At 34.8% G+C, this 27,887-nt stretch overlaps 1 protein-coding gene across 3 annotated transcripts; it reads left to right on the top strand.

Annotated features, from left to right (window-relative positions):
- Positions 1-166: 166 nt before the first annotated feature.
- Positions 167-27,003, top strand: LOC114250953 (uncharacterized). 3 transcript variants are annotated; one of them, XM_028185068.2, is made up of 16 exons: positions 167-565; positions 3,566-3,772; positions 3,908-4,200; positions 4,443-4,564; positions 7,723-7,824; positions 7,964-13,760; positions 15,661-15,835; positions 16,452-16,539; positions 16,759-17,054; positions 17,139-17,228; positions 18,964-19,161; positions 19,791-20,037; positions 20,434-20,765; positions 21,568-21,714; positions 22,472-23,186; positions 23,362-27,003. In XM_028185068.2, exons 2-16 carry the CDS (start codon positions 3,642-3,644, stop codon positions 25,699-25,701), a joined length of 11,073 nt encoding a protein of 3,690 aa, XP_028040869.2. In that variant the 5' UTR covers positions 167-565; positions 3,566-3,641; the 3' UTR covers positions 25,702-27,003. The 3 variants fall into 3 exon arrangements, with proteins under 3 accessions (XP_028040869.2, XP_028040870.2, XP_089596422.1); XM_028185069.2 differs by having other exon boundaries at positions 267-408; XM_089740296.1 differs by lacking the exon at positions 167-565 and adding an exon at positions 650-842.
- Positions 27,004-27,887: the final 884 nt, after the last annotated feature.

Here is a 27,887-nt window from a genome sequence, read left to right as displayed (position 1 = left end):
CTAGAGTCCATCAGTCTCATATCGTCGTGGAGGTCCACGTTCCGGATGAATAAAATCAACTTCACTTGACAAATTAAATTTAATCGCAAATAAATTTAACGGCTCTTTATATCGTGCATTCGTGCTTAATCATAGTCGTAATTTTATCAAAAAGGCTACACTAGGCATTGTAGGCATGTAGCCACTCTGCAACAAAATCGACAAAAATTCTGTAGGTATTTGTTTTAAGGCGGTTAGGCCTAGTGAAAGAAAAACGTTTGCATTGAGTTGTCTTGTCAACTGCATACCTACGATATACACTAGGTACCTACCTAACCTACCTTAAAAAATTCAATTCGACAAAATGGATGGAGTGTAAATGGCGTTCGGTGTTAAATATTTGTGATGTGAGAATTAACAACTGCATAAGTAAGAGTCGAATCTCATTATCTAATTTAAAAACGATAAAATTACTTCATTGTAAAACGGACATTTTGAAGAAGAGATCGATTAAATGTTATCTCAATGGACCTAGATTTAAGTATGGTATCCATTTTGTGAACTGCCTTGTTGGTGTGGCGTTTTGGTGAGTATTAATACCTTTCATCGAATTATCAGTTTCTCATCAATGACGTTTTACTGCAATTTAAATAAATTGTAGTTTGAGGTCATTCACCGTCTACTGTACCCTGTCCACTCGACACTTTTGTATTGATGTTAATGTTAAAATTTGCTACCGCGTTGGATGTTTTCTTTTTATTAGATAAAAAATACATGAAGTAAATTTAATATTGTGACGTGGAACTAGCACTCTAGCATATAACCCTTAAAAGAATTGTTATGATTAGTTTTAAAATTACATGGTAAGTAGCATAATTTGATCAAATGCCATAGGTACTGAATATTAAAGCCCGACGGGAATATATTGATAGTAGTTATTCATAACATACTTAACTGTACCCTAAACAATTATTTTATTTAAAACACCAAGATTATTAAAAAAGCTGAAATAAGCATTCTGACTAGTTGCTTTATTATGGTTTAATAATAGTCATTAGTGGTATTGTGGTTCATGGTTTATTTCTGTACTCAGTGCAAATATAGGCAATGTACCATGAACATCATATTTTTGTAGACAAAATGCTAAATTATTGCAGACATAAGTATAATTAAAAAAAATTAAACCATTTTCAGCATGCTTACAGATAAAAATGAGTGGGTAATATTTGGAAATCTCAAAATGAAAAATGTTAGTTTGTAAAAAGTTTTTTCTTTATTAATTTTCATACCAAAGACTGTGACAAATTATATGGTTGGTTAGGTGGTTTCTAACAACTTAAAATGCTATAGAGAGGTAAGGGAATCTAGAATTTTTAATTACCTAATTTTAACTGTGCTTTGTTTTATTGAATGTGTGTTGTGCAAACATATTCCAAAAAAATAAAGGTGATTGTATTTCAGGTCTTTGAATATAAATGGCTGCATAGCTAAACGGGAGAAGCTATAGCGCTATATGTCAATATTAAAATCATAAGCGTATAGCTTTTCCCCTTGGTTATGCATGCATATTCTCCAGAAGAAGTTTTGTACAGAAGTGAAGACCTTGTTATTTTAAAAAAATTATATTCTCTAAGATGAAAGGGGCTGTTCCTGAAAATAGTAATAATATTTAAAATAAATGGAAATCTTAATTTGCTAAGAGGAGTAAAAAAATGTATCATTTGAAGAAATTAATGATCTTATGAACCTGTAATTGAAATGAAATACCACACGTCACATGAAATCATATTGACTCCTTTTTCTCATTTCTAATCATATTACTTGTTATAGAAAAAACTTAAAAACTTTCTTGTCATAGTTTTCAATAATAGCCCTTTCTACACCTACTTACTATAAGGCTCAAAAGTAATAGCAAAAAAAATATATGTTAAAATTTCTATAAAACTATGAGACAATGTTTGAGTATAGTGGAGAGCAGTATAACTATGATTGTTTCAATGTCAGGTTTCAACTTGTTTGTTTACACTTTGTACTGCTGGATTATTGTTACTTTTAGCCTGCTCAGAACTACTCAGAAGTATTTTACAGTACAGTTTGGTGAAATCTTGAACATTACTTATATCTTAGGTTTGATTTCTACTAATATATACATGTAATTACTATTGCAAAGTGCTGAAATATAAAAAATGAACTTTAGAAAACAAAGCAACAAATTGAAATTGCTCATATTTCCTAAGTTAAATATGTTGGCTCGGTAGAGTATTGAATAAATAGTAAAAAAAAATGAGGAAAATAAGTCTTCCAGGGAACACCCACAAAAAAGTCTCTTATAGTTGACCATATCATAAGAAAGTTAGCAACAAGTTATGTTTGTAAGTTGGCTGTAGTGATACAAAGAGAATTTAAAAATTGTTGTCAACCATGTTTCCACTCTTATACCATGCTTGAAACTCTGGATTACATCCACGAAGACTGAACAAAAAAGCTTTTAGTATCTGCAAAAACTGCAGGAAGACTTGTCTTGCATTTGAGAAAAACACATATCATGTTAAAGTTTAAGCTCATCTATGATCATGTCATTGCTCTCAGAGTAATGAGAGCAAAATAAAAAATATGACTATTGCTATTAAATCCCCACTGTCAAACATGGCAGCAGGAATGTGATGGTTTCTGGATTAATTTTCGCCCTGAATCTGGACTGTTAGTACAAGCATGAAACGAATTTATTCATTAAAAGGATTGAAGACTCATAAAATATGCTAAATACCACATGCCAGCTGGTTGGTATTTCAGGAAGACAATGATCCCAAAGTCAAATTATCCCAAAGTCCAAGTTCATTAGTTATTTTTAAAACCTGATATAATCTCTTGACTTTTGAGTAACCAATTCAGGGTCTACATTTGAATCCTATAGAACATCAACAACAGAGTTGGATCAAAAAATAATTATTAAAAAAATATCTAACAAAGACGCTTTTTATGAAGCTTTCAAAAATGATTTGAGTAAAATTTTGATGGATCGAATCCAAAAGTTAATTGACTCAATGCCTGCGTGATGTGAGATTGTTATAAACCCAAGGGAAAGGCCACTAAATATTGATTTTATTATAATGGTAGATAGTAATTATTTGTTTAAAATTTTTATTATAATAAACAATGTCAAAATACTTTTCAACCACCATTATCCTCATTAACCAGAATTACCCTATTATGTTGAGAACATTGCTCCTTATTTTATAAAACCTTTAATATATAATATAACAATTAAAAAAATTTATTTTTATATTATTCACTGGTTACTCTGAAACATCAACTGCTCTAAATTTTAATAAAATATTGTTTGATATGAATATTTTTAATACAAGAAACAGATTTTGATAACTCTAAGTAGTCTGGGAGTATGCTTAGATATGTGCTGAAAAACGACTAAGTATCAATTAAATAGTGTTTGTAACTCATGCTTTTGTAATGTACCATAATTATATGCATATAGAAATACAGTCCTTACAACATAAAAATATACAAGCTACAAATACATCAGTTAAAATAGTCTACAAACTAATTGAAATTAATTTATTGTTTACAGTATAAAATGGGCATTACCAGATTTCAAAAGGTTCTACCTGAAGGATACATAATAATAATTCACTCGTAATAGAGTGATGGACTCATACAATTTATTTGGTGATGATGGAAGCGGTATGTTGGAAGGACTCACTGATCTTGGTGGTACAGACAGCTTTGCTGGCAGCTCATCATCAGCAGGAGATAATAAAGATGCCACAGATAACAGGTAAATTTTATAAATATTTTAGTAACACAAGCACCCTTTATCGGACATATTTAATAAAAAAATATTATTTATTTTTTTGTAAAACATGCAAATGATGAGTGATGACATCTATGTCTAATTTAGTAATGTATATAGTTACAGACAACCCTATCCTCAAAGTGGCGTAGCACCTGAAGGAGGAATACAAAAATTGACTTCATTTGGGAATAGCGCACAGGGTATAACTACAAGCTCGCAACCAGTACCAAATCCCAACCCTGGTCCACCCGCGCCGGACTATCATGAGTATGGCAGTTATCCACCTCGACCGCGACTTCCACAGCCGCCACATGCCCCACTTCATCCTTCTCATCATGTACATCCTTCACATTCATATCCAGGCTATCATCCAGGACCAGATGCGATGTATGCCATGCCTGATCAACCAGGTTAGTTGTAAATTTACAACTAATTTTCTCTTATCTGAGTTGATAAGCTTTGTGTTGATTACTTTAAATCAAAAATAAATTATCATAACAAACTTTATACATAAAAGTAGAAGTAGTAATAGAGAAACCCACTTAAAGTAATTGTAACTAGTAGAAAAATCTATCTGCAAAAAAATAATACATTTATTGTAATTTTTTTACCTTATTCTTATTTTTACTTTACAAGTTTGTTATCATTTTAGGTATAGGTGACTTGGGAGTTTGGTCAGGTCCACCTGGCGCTAATAGATATTCTTCAATCACACCTAATTACAGACATTCATATGAGCATCAACAAAAAATGCATCAATATCCTCCACAACAAGTAAGGTTTATAGTATTTTCTAAAGCCGAGTCATAGATATAATTAAAACTACTTTCACAGTACACTTTTCGTGGAACAAAGAAAGGTGTTGTTTGTAGCCATTTGAATATATGAAACATTTTTCTATCTACTTTTTAACTTTCTATAAAAAGTATATAATGTCACTTACGTAATGATAAATAATAAACACAAGAATAAACCATAAAAGTAGTTTTAATTAAGTAAGGTTTCTTTACATTTTAGTCCCATTAAATATGTTTAAGATGTCATTGTGTCACTTAGCATGATTATTATTTGTAAGTTATCTAAAGGTGGCAGTAAATACTGTTATTATCAAAGTACTCAGTCACTCTATGCAATAATTTATACTATGAATGCCTTTGTTTTATTCTAAGAAAAAAAGAACTTGTCACAAAGCATGAAGATTTTAGTGTTTTTAATGGTGTTTTTGAGGTATTAAATTGCTATACTTTTCTTTTCCATTTCCAAAACACTCATATTTAATCTCTAAATTAAGTCTTAATAGATAGATAATTTGGTTGTGCAAATAACATCAGAACAAATTTTGTATTTTTACTATAAATCGTTAAGTTGTTATTGATTAAAACATCTATAATCAGCTGCTTTGAAAGTTCTCACACTGTGCGTTATCTATCATTAAACAGACGTGTTCGGAAAAGTGAATGCAGTGATAATTGTTTTGGCTTCATACACGATGGTGAATAGTGTTTATTTTTATTACTGATAACTTATTTTATCACTGAATCACTTATTTTATTTGACAACTTGTCTAGCGCTTGAAAATAAATAATCAGAAACAGTATAAACAGTTTTCTCTTATATTTTGATTCTTCATAAAAAAATTGCTTCAATACATTAATCCACTTGAAATATTTGTTTGAATAAAAAGTTTATAAAATTACACTATATTCCCATAAAGAAATCACGAGTGTATTATTTAACTTATTCATTATACAACGCAATCAAAATGTGTAAAGTTGAGTTTTACTTACTTTTGTTTGTGTATTACAGAACTTTTTCTGGAAAGGGAATACTACCCATGAGTCATAATAAATAATGCTATTGTGTAAAAAGTTTTCTATTGTACTATAACTGTTTTTAAAATAAAGTACATTTTAAATATACATTACTGTTCAAAAGTTTCGAAACACTAAGGTAATAATTTAATAAAATTAATTAAAAATGCTATTAAAGAACATATTAAGTCATTATTTATTACACTTAAATCTGAATGAAACATTAGACTATTATGTAGTATAGTATATTTAATGCATAAATAATAACATAAGAAACATAAAATACTTTTCATTAAATTATTGCTTCATCCAAACTCCAAAGGACTATTTCCGGTTTTCTTTCGTCCATTTTTTATGCGTTTTAGCCCATTCCGATCTTATTTTCTAACGAATACTAGTTAATCTCGGTTTTTACACGCTTTATATTAGCTTCACTTGTATGTATGTTTGTCACTGACTCCTTTAGACACGATTTTGACCCACTTTTAAACGGCCAGATTTCATTCAAACTTTGTAGATTTATCGAGCATGGATGTCAATACACTAATTTGATAAGATTATTCCCTTATTCAATTTGCAAAATAAGATTTTTGCCAATTTATATAATTTTTATCTATAGCCGATATGGCGGGAATTGATGTTAAAGTACTTAGTTAAAAATACGCTTTTATAGACAATTTAACTAAAAAATGAAAAATAAATAATAGTTTAAAAAAAATTCAATATTTGTGGTAACTGTAACTCGTAAAGGGGTGCTTTTTAAGATATGATTGAAATAATAATTCTTCTACTCATATCTGTCAGAAAAATATTTATAAGTAATAACGCTTTTTTTACAATAAAATATATTTTACACTATTTTCAATTTAAATTTATTAAAACTTATTTTCTATTTTTTAGTTGAATTTCATATAAAGCGTGTTTTTTAGTATTTTTAAACTATTATTTATTTGGCTGCTATCCTCTGGCATCCTCTGAAGCCGGCAGGGAGTGAACGTCTCTTTACAGATGTAAATGAAATTAGCTTTTCTCGTTTATTATTTTTATTTTATTGCATAGATGGATGGACGAACTCACAGCCCACCTGGTGCTAAGTGGTTACCGGAGCCTATAGACCATCTAGAACGTACATGCCACCACCTATCTTGAGATATGAGTTCTAAGGTCTTAGTATAGTTACAACGGCTGCCTCACCCTTCAAACCGCATTACTGCTTCACAGCAGAAATAGGCAAGGTGATGGTATCTACCCGTGCAGACGAACCGCTCTTCCTGCTTTGTCGTAAATTTGGGACATCCAGATCTCTTACGGTTTTGATTTATTCCAGTGCTTCGTTTTCGTGTAAGAGGGTAATTTTTTTTTTTTATCTTTAACCTGGTGTTAAGTGGTTACTGGAGCCCATAGACATCCACAACGTAAATGCGTCACCCACCTTGAGATATAAGTTCTAAGGTCTCACGTATAGTTACAGCGGCTGCCCCACCCTTCAAACCGAAACGCATTACTGCTTCACGGCAGAAATAGGCAGGGTGGTGGTACCTACCCGCACGGACTCAAAAATGTATATGTAAGGTGTACAACCTTTACATGAAACGCGAAACTTTTTTGCAATTTAGGGTAGAGAATATCCTTCCTTGCTCAAAGTACAGATAGCACTCAGCTGTTCAAGAGAAATCTGTTTCCTTTTTGCAATTTTATTTGCCGGTCAACTGTTGTAACTATCACATGGACGTCACGAAATACACGTAACTCTAAACCAATATGTGTTGAACTTTTATACGCACGCATCTTCAAAAGATTAGACTGTTCAAATTATAAGAAATCCACATTTGGTAGTGTTGAAACTTTTGTAGTCACAAAACACGCGTGTCGATCATTTTACAAAATAAGAGAGAACCAATAAGAAATTCTGTTCATTATTGTTATAAGCACGGTCGTAAAAATAATTAAATTCATTATCATGTTTATTTAAAAAATTATTACGGTATTTTTTTAGTGTACTGAAAATACGGCGTTTCACGACTTTTGAACAGTAATGTAAATACATTCATACACGTGCATTTGCTCAATTACATAAATATTTATTTCATCTTTAAACTTGATTTTAATTTCATTGTACAGGGTTCTAGCATTGGAGGATTGCAGGGGCAGGGTGGCCCATATTTACCTAGGCAGCCACATTTTTCACAATCCACATCTCAACAGATTTATGGTCAACAGCAGGTAACTATGTTGGTGTATAAACATTAAAAAATTTAATGTGTTTTTAGGGCTAATAGTATCTGACGTACATTATTTCAATATTTTCTAAAGTTATAGCCCAGATTTTGTTTAACACTTATGTTTTTTGGGTTATTTGCAGAATTATCCAAGCTACACCCAGATGCATCCACCGGGGGCGTCACGAATTAGTCAGCACCCTACGTATCATCAACAAATGGATGTAAACCCACACTATGGATTGCCACATGGGCAGTCTCACGGGCCTATTCCTCAACATCAACCTCATCAAAACATGAGTAGCCATTCTGGTTCAATCGGCTCATCGATACAAAGTCACCCCAATGTACATCTTCATCATGGTGGACCAACTCCTTTACATCATGTGCCCCGACAGTCTCCAGCACCACCTGCATCTGCTCCACCACATCCTGTGCCAACTCAGTTGCCGTATGCTTCACCTCATCATTCAGTTCCTATGAGTTACCAACCACATCAAATTCAACACCCTCTTGATGTGAATGTTTCTAACCAATATACTGTAAAAGCACCTGGAATTGAATCTGGAAGCCCTCAATATCGGCCTGCGTTTTCTCAACTGTCGCCACAAATGTCGCCTAGAGCACAAATTTCCCCTCGTCAGCAACCACCGCCGCAGATATCACCTCGTCCTGTGATGTCACCAGTGAAAGGCCCAAGTGCATCACCTCATTCAAGGAATCATGTACCATCGCCTGTTTCAAGTGGACCTCCTCCACCTACATCATACAATTCTCAAAATACACTACAAGCTTTAGAGCAAATGGTTTTGCCGACAAGTGCTGAGTATCAATACCAACGGAACCCAGGTTCACCTGCTGTGAGCCACATTTCCTCTTCACCTTCGCAATGGAATCAAAATAAACTATCAGTTCCTGTAAGCAATACTACTCAGAATGAAAATAATGAACAGCCTATTAAAACGAGCGAAGCGATGTCTAAATCAGCATCAAAACCAGAATTGCCTAAAACCATTTCTGTCTGTTCTACAAACATAGAAAACAATATAGTAGATAAAGTTAGTACAGAAACCGAAAAACCACTTGATGATTCACATCAATTCATATCGCCAGCTGATGTGGCTTCTAATGCTACTAACTCTTCCAAAGATGTAATTGCTAATTCTGGTATCTTATTACAAAGTACTAAACATACGACTATATCTAATGAGTCAATCGAAATAAAAGAAAAAAATGATAGTCAAAATGTTGAATTGAAAGGTTCAGCCGCCAACGTTGAAAAAGATGAAAATATATTGAAATGTGAAAAGACTCTTGAAGTTCAAGAAAAATCTGTAGAATTTATTCAAAATCAAGACACAAGTCATGTATTAACATCTAGCCAACTACCAACAATTCCATCCGCAGCTAATGCAACAACTATTCTGACTCAAATGCCTCCTACTCCGTCACAGCAGCCACCATTAACACGCCCTCCCAGCGTACTGACGAATATAAATAATGCAACCCAATTTGAAAATATTTCACCAATGAATACCAATAGAAATCAAGGATTTAACAATTCCAATATTCAAAGCGTTGCAGCAATTAACTCAAATGTACCTCCTCAAGCTATGTCCATTCCTCTTGTTACTAGTAATAATAATGCTACTATTCACAACAATATACCTCTTACGGTTTCTGCTAGCTTTTTTCAAAGTGGAAGTTCCAGTGCACAAACAGTAGCTCAGTCAAATCCAGCTAGTCTTCCCATTAAAAATCTAAATGCTACTGTAGTTACTTCAAGTGTGGCAGCACTCAATAATACTACATCACCAAATATGTCGTGTGTGCCTCCGATGCAGAGCATTTCAATTATAAATGCTGTGCCAATCGTGCAACAAACTACTCAACAAAACATCTCAAATATTCCAGTTACTTTACCTATTAATGTTCAGTCAGTGCACCCAACTGTTACTAACAACGTTTCCAATATTGCACCAAATACAAGTCCTAACATGCTAATTATGGGGCCTGCTTCAATGTCGCATTCCACTTTACCAAATTTGTATACAGTAACACATCATCAAGAACGAATGTCTATACAACAACAAATACATGAAATGTACAGTTTACCTGCTTCTAACGAAAATCAAGAAAAGATTCGGTGTTTGCAAGATAGGTTGACTTTGTTACAACAACACGAAACCAATGATAAATGTAATGGAGGGCCAAATTGCGTTCTACAAAACCCTCTTTATGGTTCAAAAATGGTGGAAAGCCCTCAAGTCTCTAGTACAACAGGTCGTGGACGAGCAAAAGGTCCTCCTAAACCTAGGAAGCCAAGAGCAAAAAAAGAGAAAAATACGCCAATTTCTTCACAACCTCTAGACCAATTACCAGTTTCCGAAGATTGCGTGACTGCTGGTACTGGATTACAAAGTACATCGGAACTGGAGCTTGAATTAAATGAAGATATATCGCACTTAGATAGCAGTGCTATGTCGGTCGATGATTTGAATGGTGGTAAAGTAAAGAAACAAAGGGGTCCACGAAAAAATAAGGAAAGAAAACCTCGAATCCCAAAAGATAGTAAAGAAATTGGAGAGAAGGTTGTAAAGGAGCGTAAAAAACGAGAACCTAAAGATCCCAATACTCCAAAAAGAAAGAGAATGTCAAAAAAAGATATGGCTGAAATGCAGGCCGATACTACAACTAACTATGATTTTCTGGAACATGAAAATAAAGATTCTAAGACAAGTGACATTCCTTGCAAAAATACATTCGATGTTGACGCTGATAAAACTAGCATAAACTTATCGGAAAAAGCTTTCGACGAAACTACTGTAACTGATTTTGATGACATACCTGTTTCAAAAATAGCTATAAAAGATTTATTAGAAGAAGCAGAGGCAAAACGTGACCAGATGGAAAAAGAAGACGAGTTGGAGTTAAACAGTCAAAGGAAGAAAACTAAAAAACGTTCATCTGGAGGGAGTAGCTGTAAAAAAATCACTGTAAAGAGACCGCTTACTGGTAGACGAAAAAAACGAGGAGGATTAATACCAGATTCTGACGGCGAACCTGATGATATGATGTCCACACCTCCACCTTCTCCTCCTCCAGAAGCTGATGATAGCTTAAAACGAAGGTCTGCTCGGAATACTCAAAGAAAAAAATATACAGATGACGTAATGTTGCGACTGTCTGATGATGAATTTACTATCTCAACTCCCAAAACTGAAAAAGAAACCAAGACTGAAGAATTTAATAGTGAAACCAAAGATAATAACAGGCTCGATGGTACTCCGAAACCAAATTACATTTATGTTAATACAACAGAAGAAGACTCCATGATAGTTCAACATGTTTTATCTTCTAGAATGGGTAAAAGAGAGTTAAAATTGGAAAACTTGCCTCTTGAAGCCACTCCGAAACCCGAGAGTGAAAATGGCTTGAAAGTCGATAATGTAACAGAAATAGAAATGTCGGGCTCAAGCTCAGATAATGTAAAAATTGAAGATGAAAAAGAAAAAGCAATAGAAGTTCCACCAAATAAAGATTCCACGGAGGAAACACAGAAACATGATATAAAAACTCTCACTGAAAAGGATTCTGATCTAAAACCAAAGAAACCTATAATGGTCGATGTTGAAGAATATTTTGTAAAATACCGTAATTTTTCGTATTTACATTGTGAATGGAAGACAGAAGAAGAACTTTACAAAGGTGATAAAAGGATTTTCTCAAAAATAAAACGTTTTAAGCAAAAACAAGCTCAACAAACCAATATATTTGAGCTGCTGGATGATGAACCATTTAATCCGGACTATGTCGAAGTGGAACGGATTTTAGACATGTCAGAAAATGAAGATCCCGCTAACAACACAGTTGTAAAACATTATCTTGTCAAATGGAAAAGTTTGCAATATGAAGATAGTACATGGGAATTAGAAGAAGATGTTGATGTAGATAAAATTAAACAGTATAAAATATTTAGTGAAACTCCACCCAAAGATAAGTGGAGATACAAAAAAAGGCCATCTACTGAACTATGGATTCAACTAAAAGAATCCCCATTGTACAAAGGCGGAAATACATTAAGACCATATCAACTTGAAGGACTGAATTGGTTGCTGTTTTCGTGGCACAATAACAGGAACTGTATTTTGGCAGATGAAATGGGTCTTGGAAAAACTATTCAAAGCTTAACATTCGTAAATTCAGTCTGGGAATATGGTATCCGAGGACCCTTCCTTATTATAGCACCACTATCTACTATTCCAAATTGGCAACGAGAATTCGAAGCATGGACAGACATGAATGTGATCGTATATCATGGCTCACAACAAAGTAAAAGTATGATTCAAGAATATGAATTTTATTACAAAAGTGAACTTGGAGAACCAATTAAAGATATTACGAAATTTAATGTCCTAATAACCACTTTTGAAATTATTGTAACTGATTTTCAAGAACTTAAATCATTTAATTGGCGAATATGTGTTATAGATGAAGCTCATAGACTTAAAAATCGAAATTGTAAGTTACTCGAAGGCCTACGACAACTTCATTTAGAGCATAGAGTATTATTATCTGGCACTCCTTTGCAAAATAATGTTAATGAATTATTCTCTCTCTTAAACTTTTTGGAACCATCTCAGTTTTCGAGCAGTGATGCATTTCTTAATGAGTTTGGGCAATTGAAAACCGAGTCTGAAGTACTTAAATTACAAGCTCTGTTAAAACCAATGATGTTAAGGAGATTGAAAGAAGACGTTGAAAAAACATTAGCCCCCAAGGAAGAAACTATTATCGAAGTCGAGCTAACTAATATACAAAAAAAATACTACAGAGCTATTCTGGAAAGAAACTTTAGTTTCTTGCAAAAAGGCATAGCTTCAGCAGCAAACATTCCTAATTTGATGAATACCATGATGGAATTACGTAAATGTTGTATTCATCCGTATTTGCTGAACGGCGCTGAAGATCAAATACAATTTGATTATAAACAAACTTATGGAGAAGATAAAGAAGCATATTACAAAGCTTTAATTCAATCTTCTGGTAAAATGGTTTTAGTTGACAAATTACTGCCAAAATTAAAAGCTGGTGGTCATCGCGTATTAATATTTAGCCAAATGGTTAGATGTTTGGATATACTTGAAGATTATCTAGTGTTTAGAAAATATCCGTATGAAAGAATTGACGGGAGAATAAGGGGAAACCTGCGACAGGAAGCAATTGACAGATTTTCGAAACCAGATTCAGACCGATTTGTGTTTTTGTTATGCACTAAAGCAGGAGGCTTAGGTATAAATTTAACTGCAGCCGATACTGTGATCATTTATGATAGTGATTGGAATCCACAAAATGATCTACAAGCTCAAGCTCGTTGTCATCGTATTGGTCAACAAAAGATGGTGAAAATTTATAGATTGATATGTCGTAATACCTACGAAAGAGAAATGTTTGACAAAGCCTCTTTGAAGTTAGGTCTTGACAAAGCGATTTTACAGAGCATGAATACTAGTCAAGGAAAAGAAACAGGTCTGAAACAATTGTCAAAAAAAGAAATCGAAGATTTACTTAAAAAGGGTGCATATGGTGCGGTAATGGACGAAGATAACGCCGGTGACAAGTTTTGTGAAGAAGATATTGAAATGATATTAGCTCGTAGGACCCAAGTCATTCAAATGGAATCCGAAAAAGGTTCAACATTTTCAAAAGCTAGTTTTGCTGCCACTGATCAAAGGTCGGATATAGACATTAGGGATCCTGATTTTTGGAATAAATGGGCAAAAAAAGCTGAAATTGATACTACAGAAAAAAAAGAAGATGAGGACCTTATTGTTACTGAACCTAGAAAAAGAACTGTTATAAAAAGATATGGACATGATGATGGACCAGTTGAGATGTCCGATATGGAAGTTACTCCAGATTCTGAAGACGACGAAGATGGTAAGTTTTAATATATTATTACAAAGTATTATATTTATATCAGAATTACATATTATAAAAACTACATGAGCTACCGTTGTTCACTCAGTGATCGAAATTCGGTCAAAATCAGTGGAACTTTGAGATTAAGATTTATGTCTTTTGTTTTGATAGAATTTACAAAATTTTATAATCAGTGTCGATGTGAAAAGGCTCATCAGAGGCTGCTGAATAAAAAAATATCAGTTTATAAACCAAAGAAAACTGGTACTTAATTTATCATCACTTATTTTGTCATAACTTATATTTGTGTACTTAGTGCCAGTTTTTTAACTACTTGATCGTGTTAAAATTATTTAGTTAGATCAGTGTGCTTAGTGCGAGGTTTTTAACGTTCTCGTAAGCGTAAAAGTTAATTTTAAATTTTTATGGAGTTGGAACGTTTGCCTACTTTGCAGCTAGGGGCGCCGTTCCTACTGTATACAAATTTGAGTTAACTTTTACGCTATCAAGAACGTTAAAATACTCGGACTAACCATACAGCACCCATAGCAGCTAACGTACCTACTCTTGTTATGTGAATGCAAAACGCTTGTTAACATTACTGTCTCGTTAATCGAGTAAGAGGGCGTCCATTAATTACGTGAGGTATTTTTGAGATTTTTCGACCCCAACCTTGGTCAGATTTCTTATGATTTTCCTCAACTTTCTCTCCTAATCTCATGCGAGATTCTTCAAAATGTATGTTTTGGCGGTAAACGTGTTGGATAATTGAGAAAAAAAATCCTATTACTTTTATTGAAGACTACCAAAGACTAGTATTTGTGAATATTACCGTGATTTAAAACTACAATCATAAAATTAAATAACGACGTTGCGCTCCGACGCTCGAGTCTTTGCTGCTCTGCGGGGTTCAGACGAATATGACAAATACTATTGCGTCAGATTTAGCCATATATACAGTATTATAGTTTTCTGCTAGGAAAAAAATTACGTGACATTTGCTAAGACATACACTTAATTGAGTTATTCACTTAATGTTGTGAGCAGTGGCGGAGCTACCTAGGGGATAGGCGGGGCAGTGCCCCGGGGCCCACAAGCTCAGGAGGCCCTCTTATCTTCACTAGAAGTCTCGATCGAACTGAACTTTTGGAAATTTCTCCTATTTTCAAAATAAATATGACAGGTTGCAACCCTACTTTAATCATAACAACGTGAAAGTATCCACGGAGTATCCGTGATAAAAGAGCAATCGGTTGGCGGTGTATCGCGTTCCGACCCGGCAGGCGGACCAGTCCCACATACCTACCCCGCGCTCTCCCTAGGCGCGGGAACCTCGTAGGAGGTTCGGCCCCAGCCCGAAAAAAAAGAGGCGCGACCCTTATATAATAAACCCTTGAATCTTCTCTATTTAATTTTATTAGCCAAACCTACACCAAGTATTAATTTTAATTTATGTTGTTACTGTTTAATATTATTATTACCTGCCCTGCAGTGCACAAAAAAGAGCTTGAGTAGTTTAGCATTTTTAATTTTCCCCAGGGCCCTTGGTTACCTAGCTACGCCACTGGTTGTGAGCAATGTATACTCGATATGTACAGTAGTTAAGTCATTGGATTCGTTCTATGAAACTCGCACTACACAAATAACTAAAAGCTAGGTTGCATAATATAAAGGTACTAGCGACCCGCCCTCGCTTCGCTTCGGAAACATTAAAACACACATGAAAAAAACAAAAAACAAAAAAAAGTAGCCTATGTTCATCAGAGACAATGTCGGCTTCTAATGGAAAAAGAATTTTTCAAATCGGTCCATTAGTTTCGGAGCCTATTCGAAACAAACAAACAAACAAATCTTTCCTCTTTATAATATTAGTATAGATTAAGTAGTATTAGTCATTGTCATAATATTTTATGTACAGGCATAGGTTTAAGAAGTAAAAGAAAAAAGGAAAAGTTCGGTAAAAAAGGTAGACGATATGCAAGTGATGATTACATTCCTCGACATGAGGGAGTTCCTATGGACGAAGAAGTTGTATATGGTTCGTGGACCCGATCGGAATGCTTCAAGATTGAAAGAGGATTGCTTACATTTGGGTATGATACTGTAATATTTTTACTTTAATTCCTCTTAGTGGTGATATCATTATAAGATCCAATTACCCTAGGCTTTTCCTGATTAATGTCTCCCTCCAGATCTTTGATAATTTTGATAGGCTCACGAGAAGACCTAGAAGGTCAAGGTCTACAAGTTTTAATCTAATAGAAGATCAACAAAATCAAATAAATTAGCGTTACAAAATGTAAAAATCAATTGAATTTTCGACCTCGTCTTAAAATTTACAGCGACACTCATATTGGTGTCTGTGGCTTACAAGAATCACCTAATTCCATGAGGGCTGTGAGTTACCTTCTGAAAGTGCTGTTGAAAGTCACCTCAGCTATATGTAGAGTTTAATGTTTATTCATTAGATAATCTTAATTATACAATTTCGTTTTCAGTAGATTTTCATTTATGCATAAAACTGCGATACTTCGATCTGAAAAAGTTCAAACTTATCTAAGATTATAATAGCATTTACTTAGGAATATTTTGCCAAAGTTTGGGTGTCACGTCAGCACTACAGCTATAAAACTTTGATACACTAAAATTGTTTTCTAACACTACATTTTTTTAATGTTGTAATTAACATCTAAGAAGTATTTTTTACAGCTGGGCTCGCTGGGAGGAAACTGTTGATAAAAATCAATTAAGGAAAGGTTGGACCATACCTGTCATTGAAGATTGTGCACGCATAATAGTAAGTGAAATATCTATTTTTAACATGTATAATAGCATGTAACAGCAGCTTTGTCCACTATGACAAAACAATTTAATATACTATTATGATGACTTGCCATGCTAATACCGAGAAAATTTTAGATTTTCGCTGAGTTAATTGCACACACTGAAGTTTTAAGTAACTTACTTTCATTTGGATTATTAAGAGCCAAATTTAATTTAGAAAAAAAATCAACAGGTTTTGTATTGCTTGCGGCATTATAAGGGAGATGAAAAAATTAGAAACTTTATTTGGGATCTCATTGAACCATGTGAAAATGGTGAAGTCACAATTTCGAGGAATCACAGTGGGCTCCATAACCCCGTACCTCGTGGTAGAAATGCTAAGAAGAAAAATAGACCAAAAGACATACCAAAAGCAAATGACGTCCAAAAATGGGAAGACCCAAATCACTGGAGCTCTAATGAAAAGTATGATTGTGAGGCATATTTAGAAAGCAGTTATAAAAAGCACTTATTTAGACATGCTAACAAGTAAGGACTAGTGTGATTCTCAATATGTATGAAATGTACTTTAGGCAATGTGCCATTATGCATTAAGGGTTCCTATTTTTTCAGAGTGCTACTTAGAGTACGAATGATGTATTATATAAAACATGAAGTTATAGGCGATTACGCAACTCAAATCGAAAATGGAGTGCACTCAAGGTAATCCACAAACTTTCACAATTGTCCATAATCTAAAATATATACCGTCCATCTGGGTAACTTTGTCCCGCCATGCAAACAATTTTGTATGTACTGTCTTAGTTTTTCTAGATATTAATTAAAAATATGAATTTTCCGTGGCTTTTAAATATTTACAATTGAAATTTAAAGGATTTTGCATGAGCATAGAGTATCATATCAATATCACAAAATTGACAAAAAAAAATGTGGGCCAATGTTATATTGAGAGCGGGGGTAACTTTGCCAGAATAAGAACCGGCAATACAATTTTGATGTATTTTTACTTTTAAAGCCTTATGATAACATTTGATCTTCTTTCATAAATAAATTAGGCCACCATCTTATGAAAGTTGTTTACCAAAAAAATAAGCTTTAAATTTGGGGCTGTCAGTAAAATTCAATATCAGTGTTTGAAAAGGACCTTTATTTATAGGAACTTATTTATCTTCTATTTATTATTAAAAATTATAAAAAAATACAAAGTTATAATCCTTCGGTAGAATTAAAATGATTACAGTGGTTAATCACCCCATTCCATGATCCATTATCCAAATCTAATTGCTCAGATAATTATGCAAACGATCCATGAGTGATGAGATATCGTTAGTAGGTAATGGAGTGCGAAAGACAGTAGTTTCAATATTAAATGAGGATTCACCGATGGGTGATGGAAGATGATTGGTAGGTAGGACGACCGAGTATGTTGATTTTATATTCGAAGGATCAGGAATACATGATAAAGAGCGAGTAATAGGAAGTTTAGTCACCGTGGAAGCTTCTAACAGTTTTCGAAGGGCTTTTTGTGCAGGTTCTTGACGAATTCTTTGATTTATTTTTTACTTTTACCCGGGTTAAAGTTACCCATATTAGCACAAATGTTCACCAAACGAATTAAAATCAAGACAAACACGTAAAACAACAATATAGAACATACTGATTTTTTATTAAACTACATCTGTAACCTTTACTTATTATGATAAGTACAACTTACCTTTCTATGAAACTTTTGAGTATGAATATAAAAAACTTTGCCGCGATGTTTCATTAGTCACCCCACTACCACTTCACAATCAAACTAAAGAAAAAACTCGCTGACAAATATCAAATTTTGGCGCGCTTTATTCGTTCAATAGTAAACCTCTTAATTAAACATTTCAAAGTCTAAGGTAAAATGTGTCCCATTTGGAAATAAAAATATAGGTAAAATATGTAAAAAGTAAGTAAATGGGCTAATGTCAAACGGAAAGCTTAAGTTACCCTGATTGACAGTAGCCATTAAATTTATAAATGGACTTATATGTCTGTTATCAAATCATAACTTGTTCATCTCTGGGTTTCGTACCTTGTGATATAATAATACTAGCGACCCGCCCTCTCTTCGCTTCGGAAACTGTAATTTATTATTGATTTCTCCATTATTTAATGGATGTTATTATACATATAAACCTTCCTCTTCAATCACTCTATCTATTAAAAAACACCGCATCAAAATCCGTGGCGTAGTTTTAAAGATTTAAGCATACATAGGGACAGAGAAAGCTACTTTGTTTTATACTATGTAGTGATGTGATGACTTCACTTCTTTAAGTCATCTAGCAGTTGAAAGTTTTGTATGTTTAAGATACACAACATGTCTTGCAAATATAAATTCTAACAATATTTTTTAACAAGTGACATTTCAGTGAAGCACCTCATTAATTTGTAATATTTTTAGCTCTTTAGGTATGCGAGTACCGAGAGGAGTGGATAGCGCACCTCCTCGACTTTGGTGGGATACAGAGTGTGATGTTTCGCTGTTAGTGGGAACTTACATTCATGGTTATGAAAACTATTTGGCCATGCGTATTGACCCGCAACTGTGTTATATTGACAAACTGGGGCCACCGGATGATGCCGAATGTACAGACATAAAGTAAGTCGATCATGTTAGAGTCCATTCCCGTGTGGTAAGAAAACAGAACTCTGACAATTTTGACATTTTTTGTGTGACAAAGTTATTTTATTCTGACGCTAGTTCTTTACGTTGTTACTGGTAAATGGCTTATAAATTCAAGGGCAATTTCTTGTATATCACAATTAATAAATTGCTGTTGGTTGTCTTTTTTATTTATTTTCGATTGTTGTTCAAATGTTTACGATTGACTTCCACCGTCCACGGTGAAGGAATAACATCGTGTAATAAAAATCAAACCCGCAAAATTATAATTTGCGTAATTACTGGTGGTAGGACCTCTTGTGAGTCCGCACGGGTAGGTACCACCGCCCCGCTTATTTCTGCCGTGCAGCAGTAATGCGTTTCGGTTTGAAGGGCGGGGCAACCGCTGTGACTATACTGAGACCTTAGAACTTATATCTCAAGGTGTGTGGCGCATTTACGTAGTAGATGTCTATGGGCTCCAGTAACCACTTAACACCAGGTGGGCTGTGAGCTCGTGAACACGTCTAAGCAATAAAAAAAAATTATAAACAAAACAGATTTATTATACGTTTGTGTTATTAACGGACACTTTCTAATTTCTGTAAACCACCTGTTTATAACAGAAGCGAAGAAAGAAAAATACGTGCTGGCGTCGGAGGTGACGAAGATTGCACGGACGAGGTATCGAGCGGCGCCGGAGCCACCTCGCCGGGTGCGTCTCCGCGGCCTGATGACGACAGCACGCAGGGCAGTAGCGGCTCTCACCTGTGGCCTTCAATGCAGGACCTCAATACTCGACTCAGGAGGCTCATCACAGCATATCAGCGGAATTACAAGCGAGAGGAACTTAAACTTCAACAAAAAGCTAAGGTAATCATTTCTAAAAAAACACAGTAAGTTAAAAATTAAAACAATTACTGATAATTGCAATGTTCAATGTGAGTAACTTGTTAAGAGTAAAACTTTCATTAAAGGCTGGTGTTTTTTTAATGACAATTTTCTGCAATGGGATTTGTGTTCTTCCAAAGATCGAAATTCAACCATAATCATTCATTTTATTAATTATTATTTCTCTTCTGTTATTATTATTGACTGCTTTTATTGGAATGATGGAAAATTCCCAATATTTTTATTAATAAGACCCAAAATAATTCAATGGCTCCTAAACTAAAAATATCTGTTGACAAACTGAGGAATCATGGCACAGCACTGTTTTGTCTTTGCCTGTTTAAATTGATTTAACATTTTTAAATCTATATTTTTCAGATGGAGCGCCGAGAACGTATGGATTTGATAGCTCGCGATGAAGCGTCGCAATGGCGGTGGTCGCGTGCAGATGAAGAGGCGTTCCGAAGAACCGTTGCTTCATATGGAGTTGAGTTTGATCCATCGACAAAAAGCTTGCGCTGGAATCGCTTTAGAACATTAGCTCGACTAGATTCGAAAAGTGATGATGCTTTAACTGATTACCTTAAAGCTTTTATGGCAATGTGTAAACGTCAGTGCGGTCTATCTGTTGGAGAAGCGGAACTACCGACGAGAGCCGACCTAAAGGCGGAGCCTATCGGAGAAGAGCGCGCTATAGCTACTTTAGAAAGGTAACTTTTGATAATAATATTATACTAGCCGCTCTTATCCTTGCGGAAATACCTCTGCATTTCATTTTAGCTACATTAAAATGAATATTCGTACATTAGCTATAAATATTTAAGTAAGTTCATAGTCTAATGTGTTATATAAAATGTACATATAAAGTTACGTATCCATTCTGAGCCGCATCCCAGATTAGTCGTCCTGTACTGGACCCAATCCAATATAGCCATGTTTGAACAGACTGCGGATCTTTCTATGTTGTTAGGGACTAAGTAGCATCGTCTTACCCATATTTATGGTGCTAAAATATTTTAAGGAACCAAAGACTGGGGTTCTCTCAATGTACCTAAATTGTGATACATACACACGCAACTTAGTGAAGGAATAATGTAATTTATAATTATATTTCTCAGCAGTGTAGCATATTTTTTGTACTGATACTGTTTTTCGTGTTTTTACCGCCGCCAAATAATAATTCATAATAAAGGCGCTATATAGAAAGTATAGTAAGTAGACTTGAAAATATACGAATTATATTTCTTAAATATTATAATATTTATAATAATATTGAGGACTTATGTATGTAAACCTTTCCTTATGGAAACGTTTTGCGGGACTGCTTAACTAATTATGGTAAAGAGGGCTTACGACTGGCATTACGAGAGGGTCACTCAGAATACGGTACAGTAGGCCGTCTTACCATTGCGGTGCCCAAAAATGACTGGGCGTTATTTTTCCATGAATTTTCATTGATACTCAACGCTTCTATAAATGCTCAATGAACTGTAATATAAATGTCGCGTGCAGGATCGACTTGCTGCGCGTTCTACGAGAGGAAGTAGCGCCGCACCCCGCACTGGAGTCGCGCCTGTCTCTGTGCGAGCCCAGTGCCGACGCGCCCAGTTGGTGGCAGCCTGCGACGCATGACAACTTACTCATTCGAGCTGTCTGCAAGTTAGTTTCATCAATAATTATTTACGAATTGTATTATGTTTAATATTTCTCTGCCCTGTCCTGTTAACTATTACCACTCGCACACGATCAAAATATTCTTGACATAATCCATTCCTACTTTCCTCCACCACCATTTGCATTCATTTATTAACACTTTACTACTGACTTACTAACATCTTTTAACAAAACACTGTAATACCCCGCAATTCTATAATCATTATTTAACCTTTATATCTGAAACACATCATAATATATCATGTGGACACTTATTCAATCAGTTTTTTTCATAATCAAAATCACATCACATTATGGCTGACCTTATACACTTTCTCAGCTAGCTAGCTAGCTAGCTAATTAGCTATAGCTGCATTTGCTAACTACATGTGATTTCTTATACATCCGACTCATTTATTCAACACATTTATCCTGATTTAAAATAATTCAATGGTCATTTGATTCAGTTCATTACTAAAATATTTGTTGGGCAAATCACTTTGTGGCATATCTGGTGTTAAATAGTTACCGAAGCTCAGATTCCACAATGTGAGTTTCACCGCCCATCTTAACACATGAAGTCAATTGTATTATAATGGCTGTCTTAGCTTAAAAACTAGACCACTGTAGTCAGAAAAAGTTCCGTATCATTGTCCTATCAAGTCCACATTAAGTAGATACAAAAAGCTAGCAGTTCTAATGTATCTGTTTGCTTTTTCATAATTTCCATTTTGTCAACAATTTTTATTTTTCGTGTTTTCAGACATGGATTGGGCGATACCTACAATAAACTTTTTTGTGATCCTAAACTACCATTTGCTGAATGTGCTCGTAAATGGTATCAAAAATCTACCAAGACTGAAAATAGAAAACCTTCTTCTGACGAGGAAGATAATACTGAGAAACCAACCAATGACACTCGAACACTGCGTCGTAGTAAGCGCACTTCACATTTGGTGGATCGTGATCATGACGACGACACGGATGCACTATCCGAACTCGAAACTTTAGCAAAGTTAGGAAGGACTGAAGAATTCCCTGGACCAGAGTGCTGGTTCTCGGAACGTGCCCTCGAAACGAGGTTACATCACATCGCTCACGCAGTTCAAAATCGCGAGTGGCCCTCGGTACAGGCCGCAGAATCTCACGTTTCTCGCCAAACAGAGGAACGAAAGCATGTCCGGCGACATATCGCCATCGACGTTGAAACGGACCGAGCTAAACTCCATGCGTTGCTTTCAACACCGGCGGCCGCACACCAGGCCAGCGGAAGTGCAGCCCCGCCCGTCTCTCCGGGCGAGACTGCTCCGCCGCCCGCACATCAACGAGCCGCGCCTGCGCCCTCAACCCTTTCCGCAACACCTGTCGACCTCTCGGCGCCGCTCGACCTTAGTGAGGCGCAAGATCGGCGCGAGCCCGCGACCACTCGCAGTCGCCTCGACGATACTCTCAACAAACTCATGAAAAGAAAAAATGCGGTATGTAATCTATAAAGGTTTTTTTTTTACTTATTCTGTGAAGAGACAAAATATGAAAAAGATACCGGTTGTATTAGGTTATATTTGCTTTTCCTTAATTTTCATTTAGGAAACAATTTTTCTTATCTTTCATCATCATATGTATCAAAAAATTAAAATTTCTTTTTGTTTTTAGCCTGCACCAGAACAGATTGTCGGAAAAGAAAAAAGAAGAAAAAAATTAGACGAAATTGTCCTCGGTTTATCGGCTGCGAAAAGTGGAATGACTTCCGCAAATATGTCGTCCGATGCGGGACGAACAGGAACGACTTCGATTCCGCCGGATGTGACTGTAACACCTGCTGCCCCTCCATCTTCCTCTGCTGGACACACAACTCAAAAACCATTTTCTGTGACCGTCACGAGTGTTCCGTCGCCTAAAGCTTCGTCTAAAGAACTTTCTTCCTTCTTGCAACAATCTTTAGAGCAAAATAAAGCTCCAAAACCATCCATTGCAACTCCGGTGAAATCGTATTCGCATGAAGCAAAAGTAAATAAATGGCTAGCTGAACAGTCATCGGTTGATACGCGACGACGAAGCTCGACTCCTCGCTTGGCCCCAGATGAACACGTACCCGTTGTTCATAGAGTGACTGGTAAAAGAATAATTGGTCATAAAGCACCACAACTGAAACATCTTGCAGAATGGATAGCTGAAAACCCTATGTACGACATAGATTCTAAATGGACAGAGAGCATCAAGGAACATGTAAAATTGCCTCAAGATGTTCGCAGTCAGAGATATTCTCCTATGCAGTCTTCTGGGTCTATTGAACGCAAGAAAGGCAGACCTCCAAGTCTCGATTCTTCATCTGCAAATGTGTTATCATCAAGCTCTCATTTAAATCAAAGCTTATCAGGATTCAATCCGGCACTTTTAGCAAGCTTATCAAGTTTGAGCGCTTTTGATCCAAAAACATTAGCTGCCACATTATCTAATTTGACTGGATTTGATCCCAAATTATTGAATACTTTTGACCCGAAATTACTTTCCAGCTTGAGTAGCTTTGATCCTAAAAACAACCCATTACTTAGTTCTTTTGGTAGTATGCCAAATTTATTAGGTAATATAGCTGGTGGGAACATATTCGCCAACTTAGCAGGGTTAGGGCTATCCGGGTTTTCTTCACTAGACATGAATAATTTAACGGCATCAAGTGCTGTCGATAAATCAAAATCTAGGAAGTCTAATGAAAGCGTCAATCCTTCCACTTCAAAAACTTCTAACTCTCAATTTCCTTTTGGATTTCCAAACCCAAATATGTTATATCCACAGCTGGGATTAGGTGGTTTAAATCCATTTGGTATGCATTCTGGAATGACATCTGCATATGATGCTCTAGGACTTTTGAGTAATACTATAACATCAAGCTCAGGAAATACTTTGCAGAGTTCTAGCCACAGTTCGGCCCGCACTAGTACCAAAACTACAGCACCACGTTCTTCTACTATAGTTACAAATACGAGCACTCCACGTCAGCAAAAAATGACCGATCGCCTTCAGTCTACTCCAGTTCCTCAAATTCATTTACCTTCCGACCCATATATTTTAGAATCTCTCTCAAAGCAAACATTAAGTTATGATTCTCTTTTAAGATCTGAAAAAAGATCTCGAGAGAACGATGATACTACTGCGACTGATTTATCGAAATCTGATAAAAAGAAACAGCCATACGACTCATTAAGATCTCAGGTACCACCAGAATTTGCAGCAGTTCAAGAAAAATTACTTAAAGGAGACAAAAAAGACATTGACATCAGTAAAATGTTGTTGGAACAAATGGCTTCTGGGGCTTTGAGTGCAAGTCTTGTTAGTTCAGCAGAAGCCAAGAAATGCAAAGAGAGCGAGAAAGATGTATACGACAAAATTAATAAAATTTCTTCAGAATATTTGCCAAGAAGTCACACGGCCGACGACGGAAACTCTGTTATGTCATTAACTAATAAAAGAACCCACGATGAAATGTGTAACGAGCCAGAAAATTTAGCACTATCGACAACTGATTTGAATCCTGCAAAAAAAATTAAAGAAACTCCCGAGAATATGACGACAAATGAAAAACCGTCAGATCACACTTCGAATACAGGCGAAATGGACCTAGAAGACTTGATAGCACCCTCCACTGTCATTAAAACAGGAATGAAACCTAGTGATTTTGAGAATGCTTCCAAACAAACTTCTGACGCTTTATCTAACATCTCGGCGGATCGGGAGGTGAAGTCTCCTTCAAAAATTCATCAAGATGAACGAGAAATTAATGATGTTGCAACTGCTGAATGTTTTAGTAAAACTGACAGCGAAAGTAAAGATGACTTAGAAGAATCCGGTACTGATCTGACATGTAATGACCCTGGAAGAAGAAGCAACAGAAAAAAAAGTCGAAAATCAACAGAAGAATCCATGCAAAATTGCCCCCGTCGAGAACTACGATCTAGTTCGGGTCGCCAATCAACTGAGAACTTAAGTAATCATTGAATACACTTTTCTGTAATGTAACCTAAACGTACTACGTTCTTACTCGTAAATTACCCAGTTAATTATATTGTAGAACGATAATTCAAGTTTAAATGTTTTTATTAATTAGGCAAACCTAATTGTTTTCTTCTTATAAATAATTCCAAAATTATGGTAGTAATTAGGCTAGGTGTAAGTAATATGAAATGTTATTACTGATAAGACTGGATATCCCACGTTTTGAGGTCTTAAACGTTTTGTTTGACATCTATTAGTTATAATGAATAAAATCAAATTTAGCTTTCAACCATAATTTTCAAAATTCCTTTTTGCGCATTTGGAGGTAACATGTTATCTATCACTGCTCTAATTGATACAATAAGTTGACAATACAATTTATCGAAAAATAATTGCAACTCTTTTTTTATTTTCTGAAAGATTTAGTATAAAACTACACCTAAGTAATTTTAAACTGAACTGTAATTTGATTTTAAATTTAATTTGCAATTGTCTTTGCGCATTGTTTCTAAAGTATTTGCACCATAGCCATGTACTTTGATTCTAATTCATGACAATGCACGGCATTAAATTATGTGAAGACTCAGGGTAAATGAACCATAATAAAAGTAAGTATTTTAGTAACTATTTCTTTGCTTTTGGATAAGGAACCTAATGAAAATAGACGTAATGGTACATAGGTACAACTAAGTAATTAGCTAGATAAGGTTCCTTTCATGTCGAAATACGGTAAACCTGATTACTTGTAAGTATAACTTTAAAATAGATAAAACTAAAAAAAGTGTTTGAATCGAAAATCTCGAGAGCCAATAAAGTTTCACATATTTGAAATGAGCACCGGTTTTTAATATTTTTTATATTTTTTCAAAGTTAAAAAACATGCGGTAAAACAATCTAGCATGTATTGTATTGTGTTAGTGTAGTTTTGTATCATTTCATTTTTTATATATTTTTAAGCAATTATTAATTTCACTTCTCTTACAATGTGGAATACCCATTTTCAGTATTAACAAAATATTTGTTGTTTAGTTATTAATAATTATAAAAGTATATTGTATTCTCTATATCAATGAAATGGTTTGTTTTCAAACGCCATGACTATTAAAAAAAAGTACCGAAAAATTCATCATCAATTTAAAATTTTAATGGATGTCTGGTCTGACAATTTTTATTTATAATTTAGAATAGATCGAACATTGAATGTGATAACATTTTATTTATTACATGTATTCTTATTTTGCAGCAATGTATTAATGAAGTGTATTGTAATTATGTGACAAATTATAAATAAATATAGAAATGATAGTTTCAGCTTTTCACTGTACGTGTATAGTAAACATACAATACAAACATCAATTTCTGTTTCATTATTAATGCCCGAGAATAATGAACGGAAAACCCCACAACCCACCTGATATCAACACATTGTCTGATTTCAAAGTTATCACAACGTGTTGGGCGCCAGCCGTCTTCAGACACGAATTGATTAAAAGTACTCTCCCGCTATTTATCGCGCATTGATGAACATTTATAATTTTATAGATAGACCCTTTGTCGTGTTTGTTCACTTTACCGTGGAACTTCCACGGTGGAAGACTATCGCAAACCTGTAGAAAACTAGTACCTTCCTACAGAATTTTGTTAGTCTTCGAAAGTACGAACAATTACCTATTTTCACATCTGAACAAAAATAAATTCTTTCCAAAGCACAGATTCCCCTGGACTAGTTTCGTCGCCTTTGCGCCAGTACTTATAAGTACCAGTTACTTCAGTTTTCAATACATAGATAACTATTATCAATAATCTCAACCTCACAGAACGTCAGGCATCTTCCAAGACAATAAAAAATACATTCAGAGCAACATTTTTCTATTGCAATTGAGGCAGACAAGCATACGGCCAACTTGATGGTGACGTTACCATTGCTCATGGACGTCAGCAATGCCAGGAGCACAACCAAGTCGCTACCTACCGCTGACTAATCTCCGATTAAATAGTTTTAACATTTATTTATAAAGTATAATAGATGGTTGTAATAAATATAGTTTTTATTTAATAAAACTAATTATTATTTATCTTTTGATACTTCAATTACTTTTTTCTTTATCAATTCGAATTCAATTATCTGAATATTGTTAAATAATAGTAAGTAGGTAATAAAATAATGTCTTTTTTTCGTAAAAATGTAT

The sequence above is a fragment of the Bombyx mandarina genome, chromosome 04 (assembly GCF_030267445.1).
Source record: "Bombyx mandarina strain Sakado chromosome 04, ASM3026744v2".
NCBI classification, from domain to species: domain Eukaryota; kingdom Metazoa; phylum Arthropoda; class Insecta; order Lepidoptera; family Bombycidae; genus Bombyx; species Bombyx mandarina.
The sequence above is the reverse complement of the archived record's forward strand: the minus strand, read 5'-3'. Positions and strand labels throughout refer to the sequence as shown.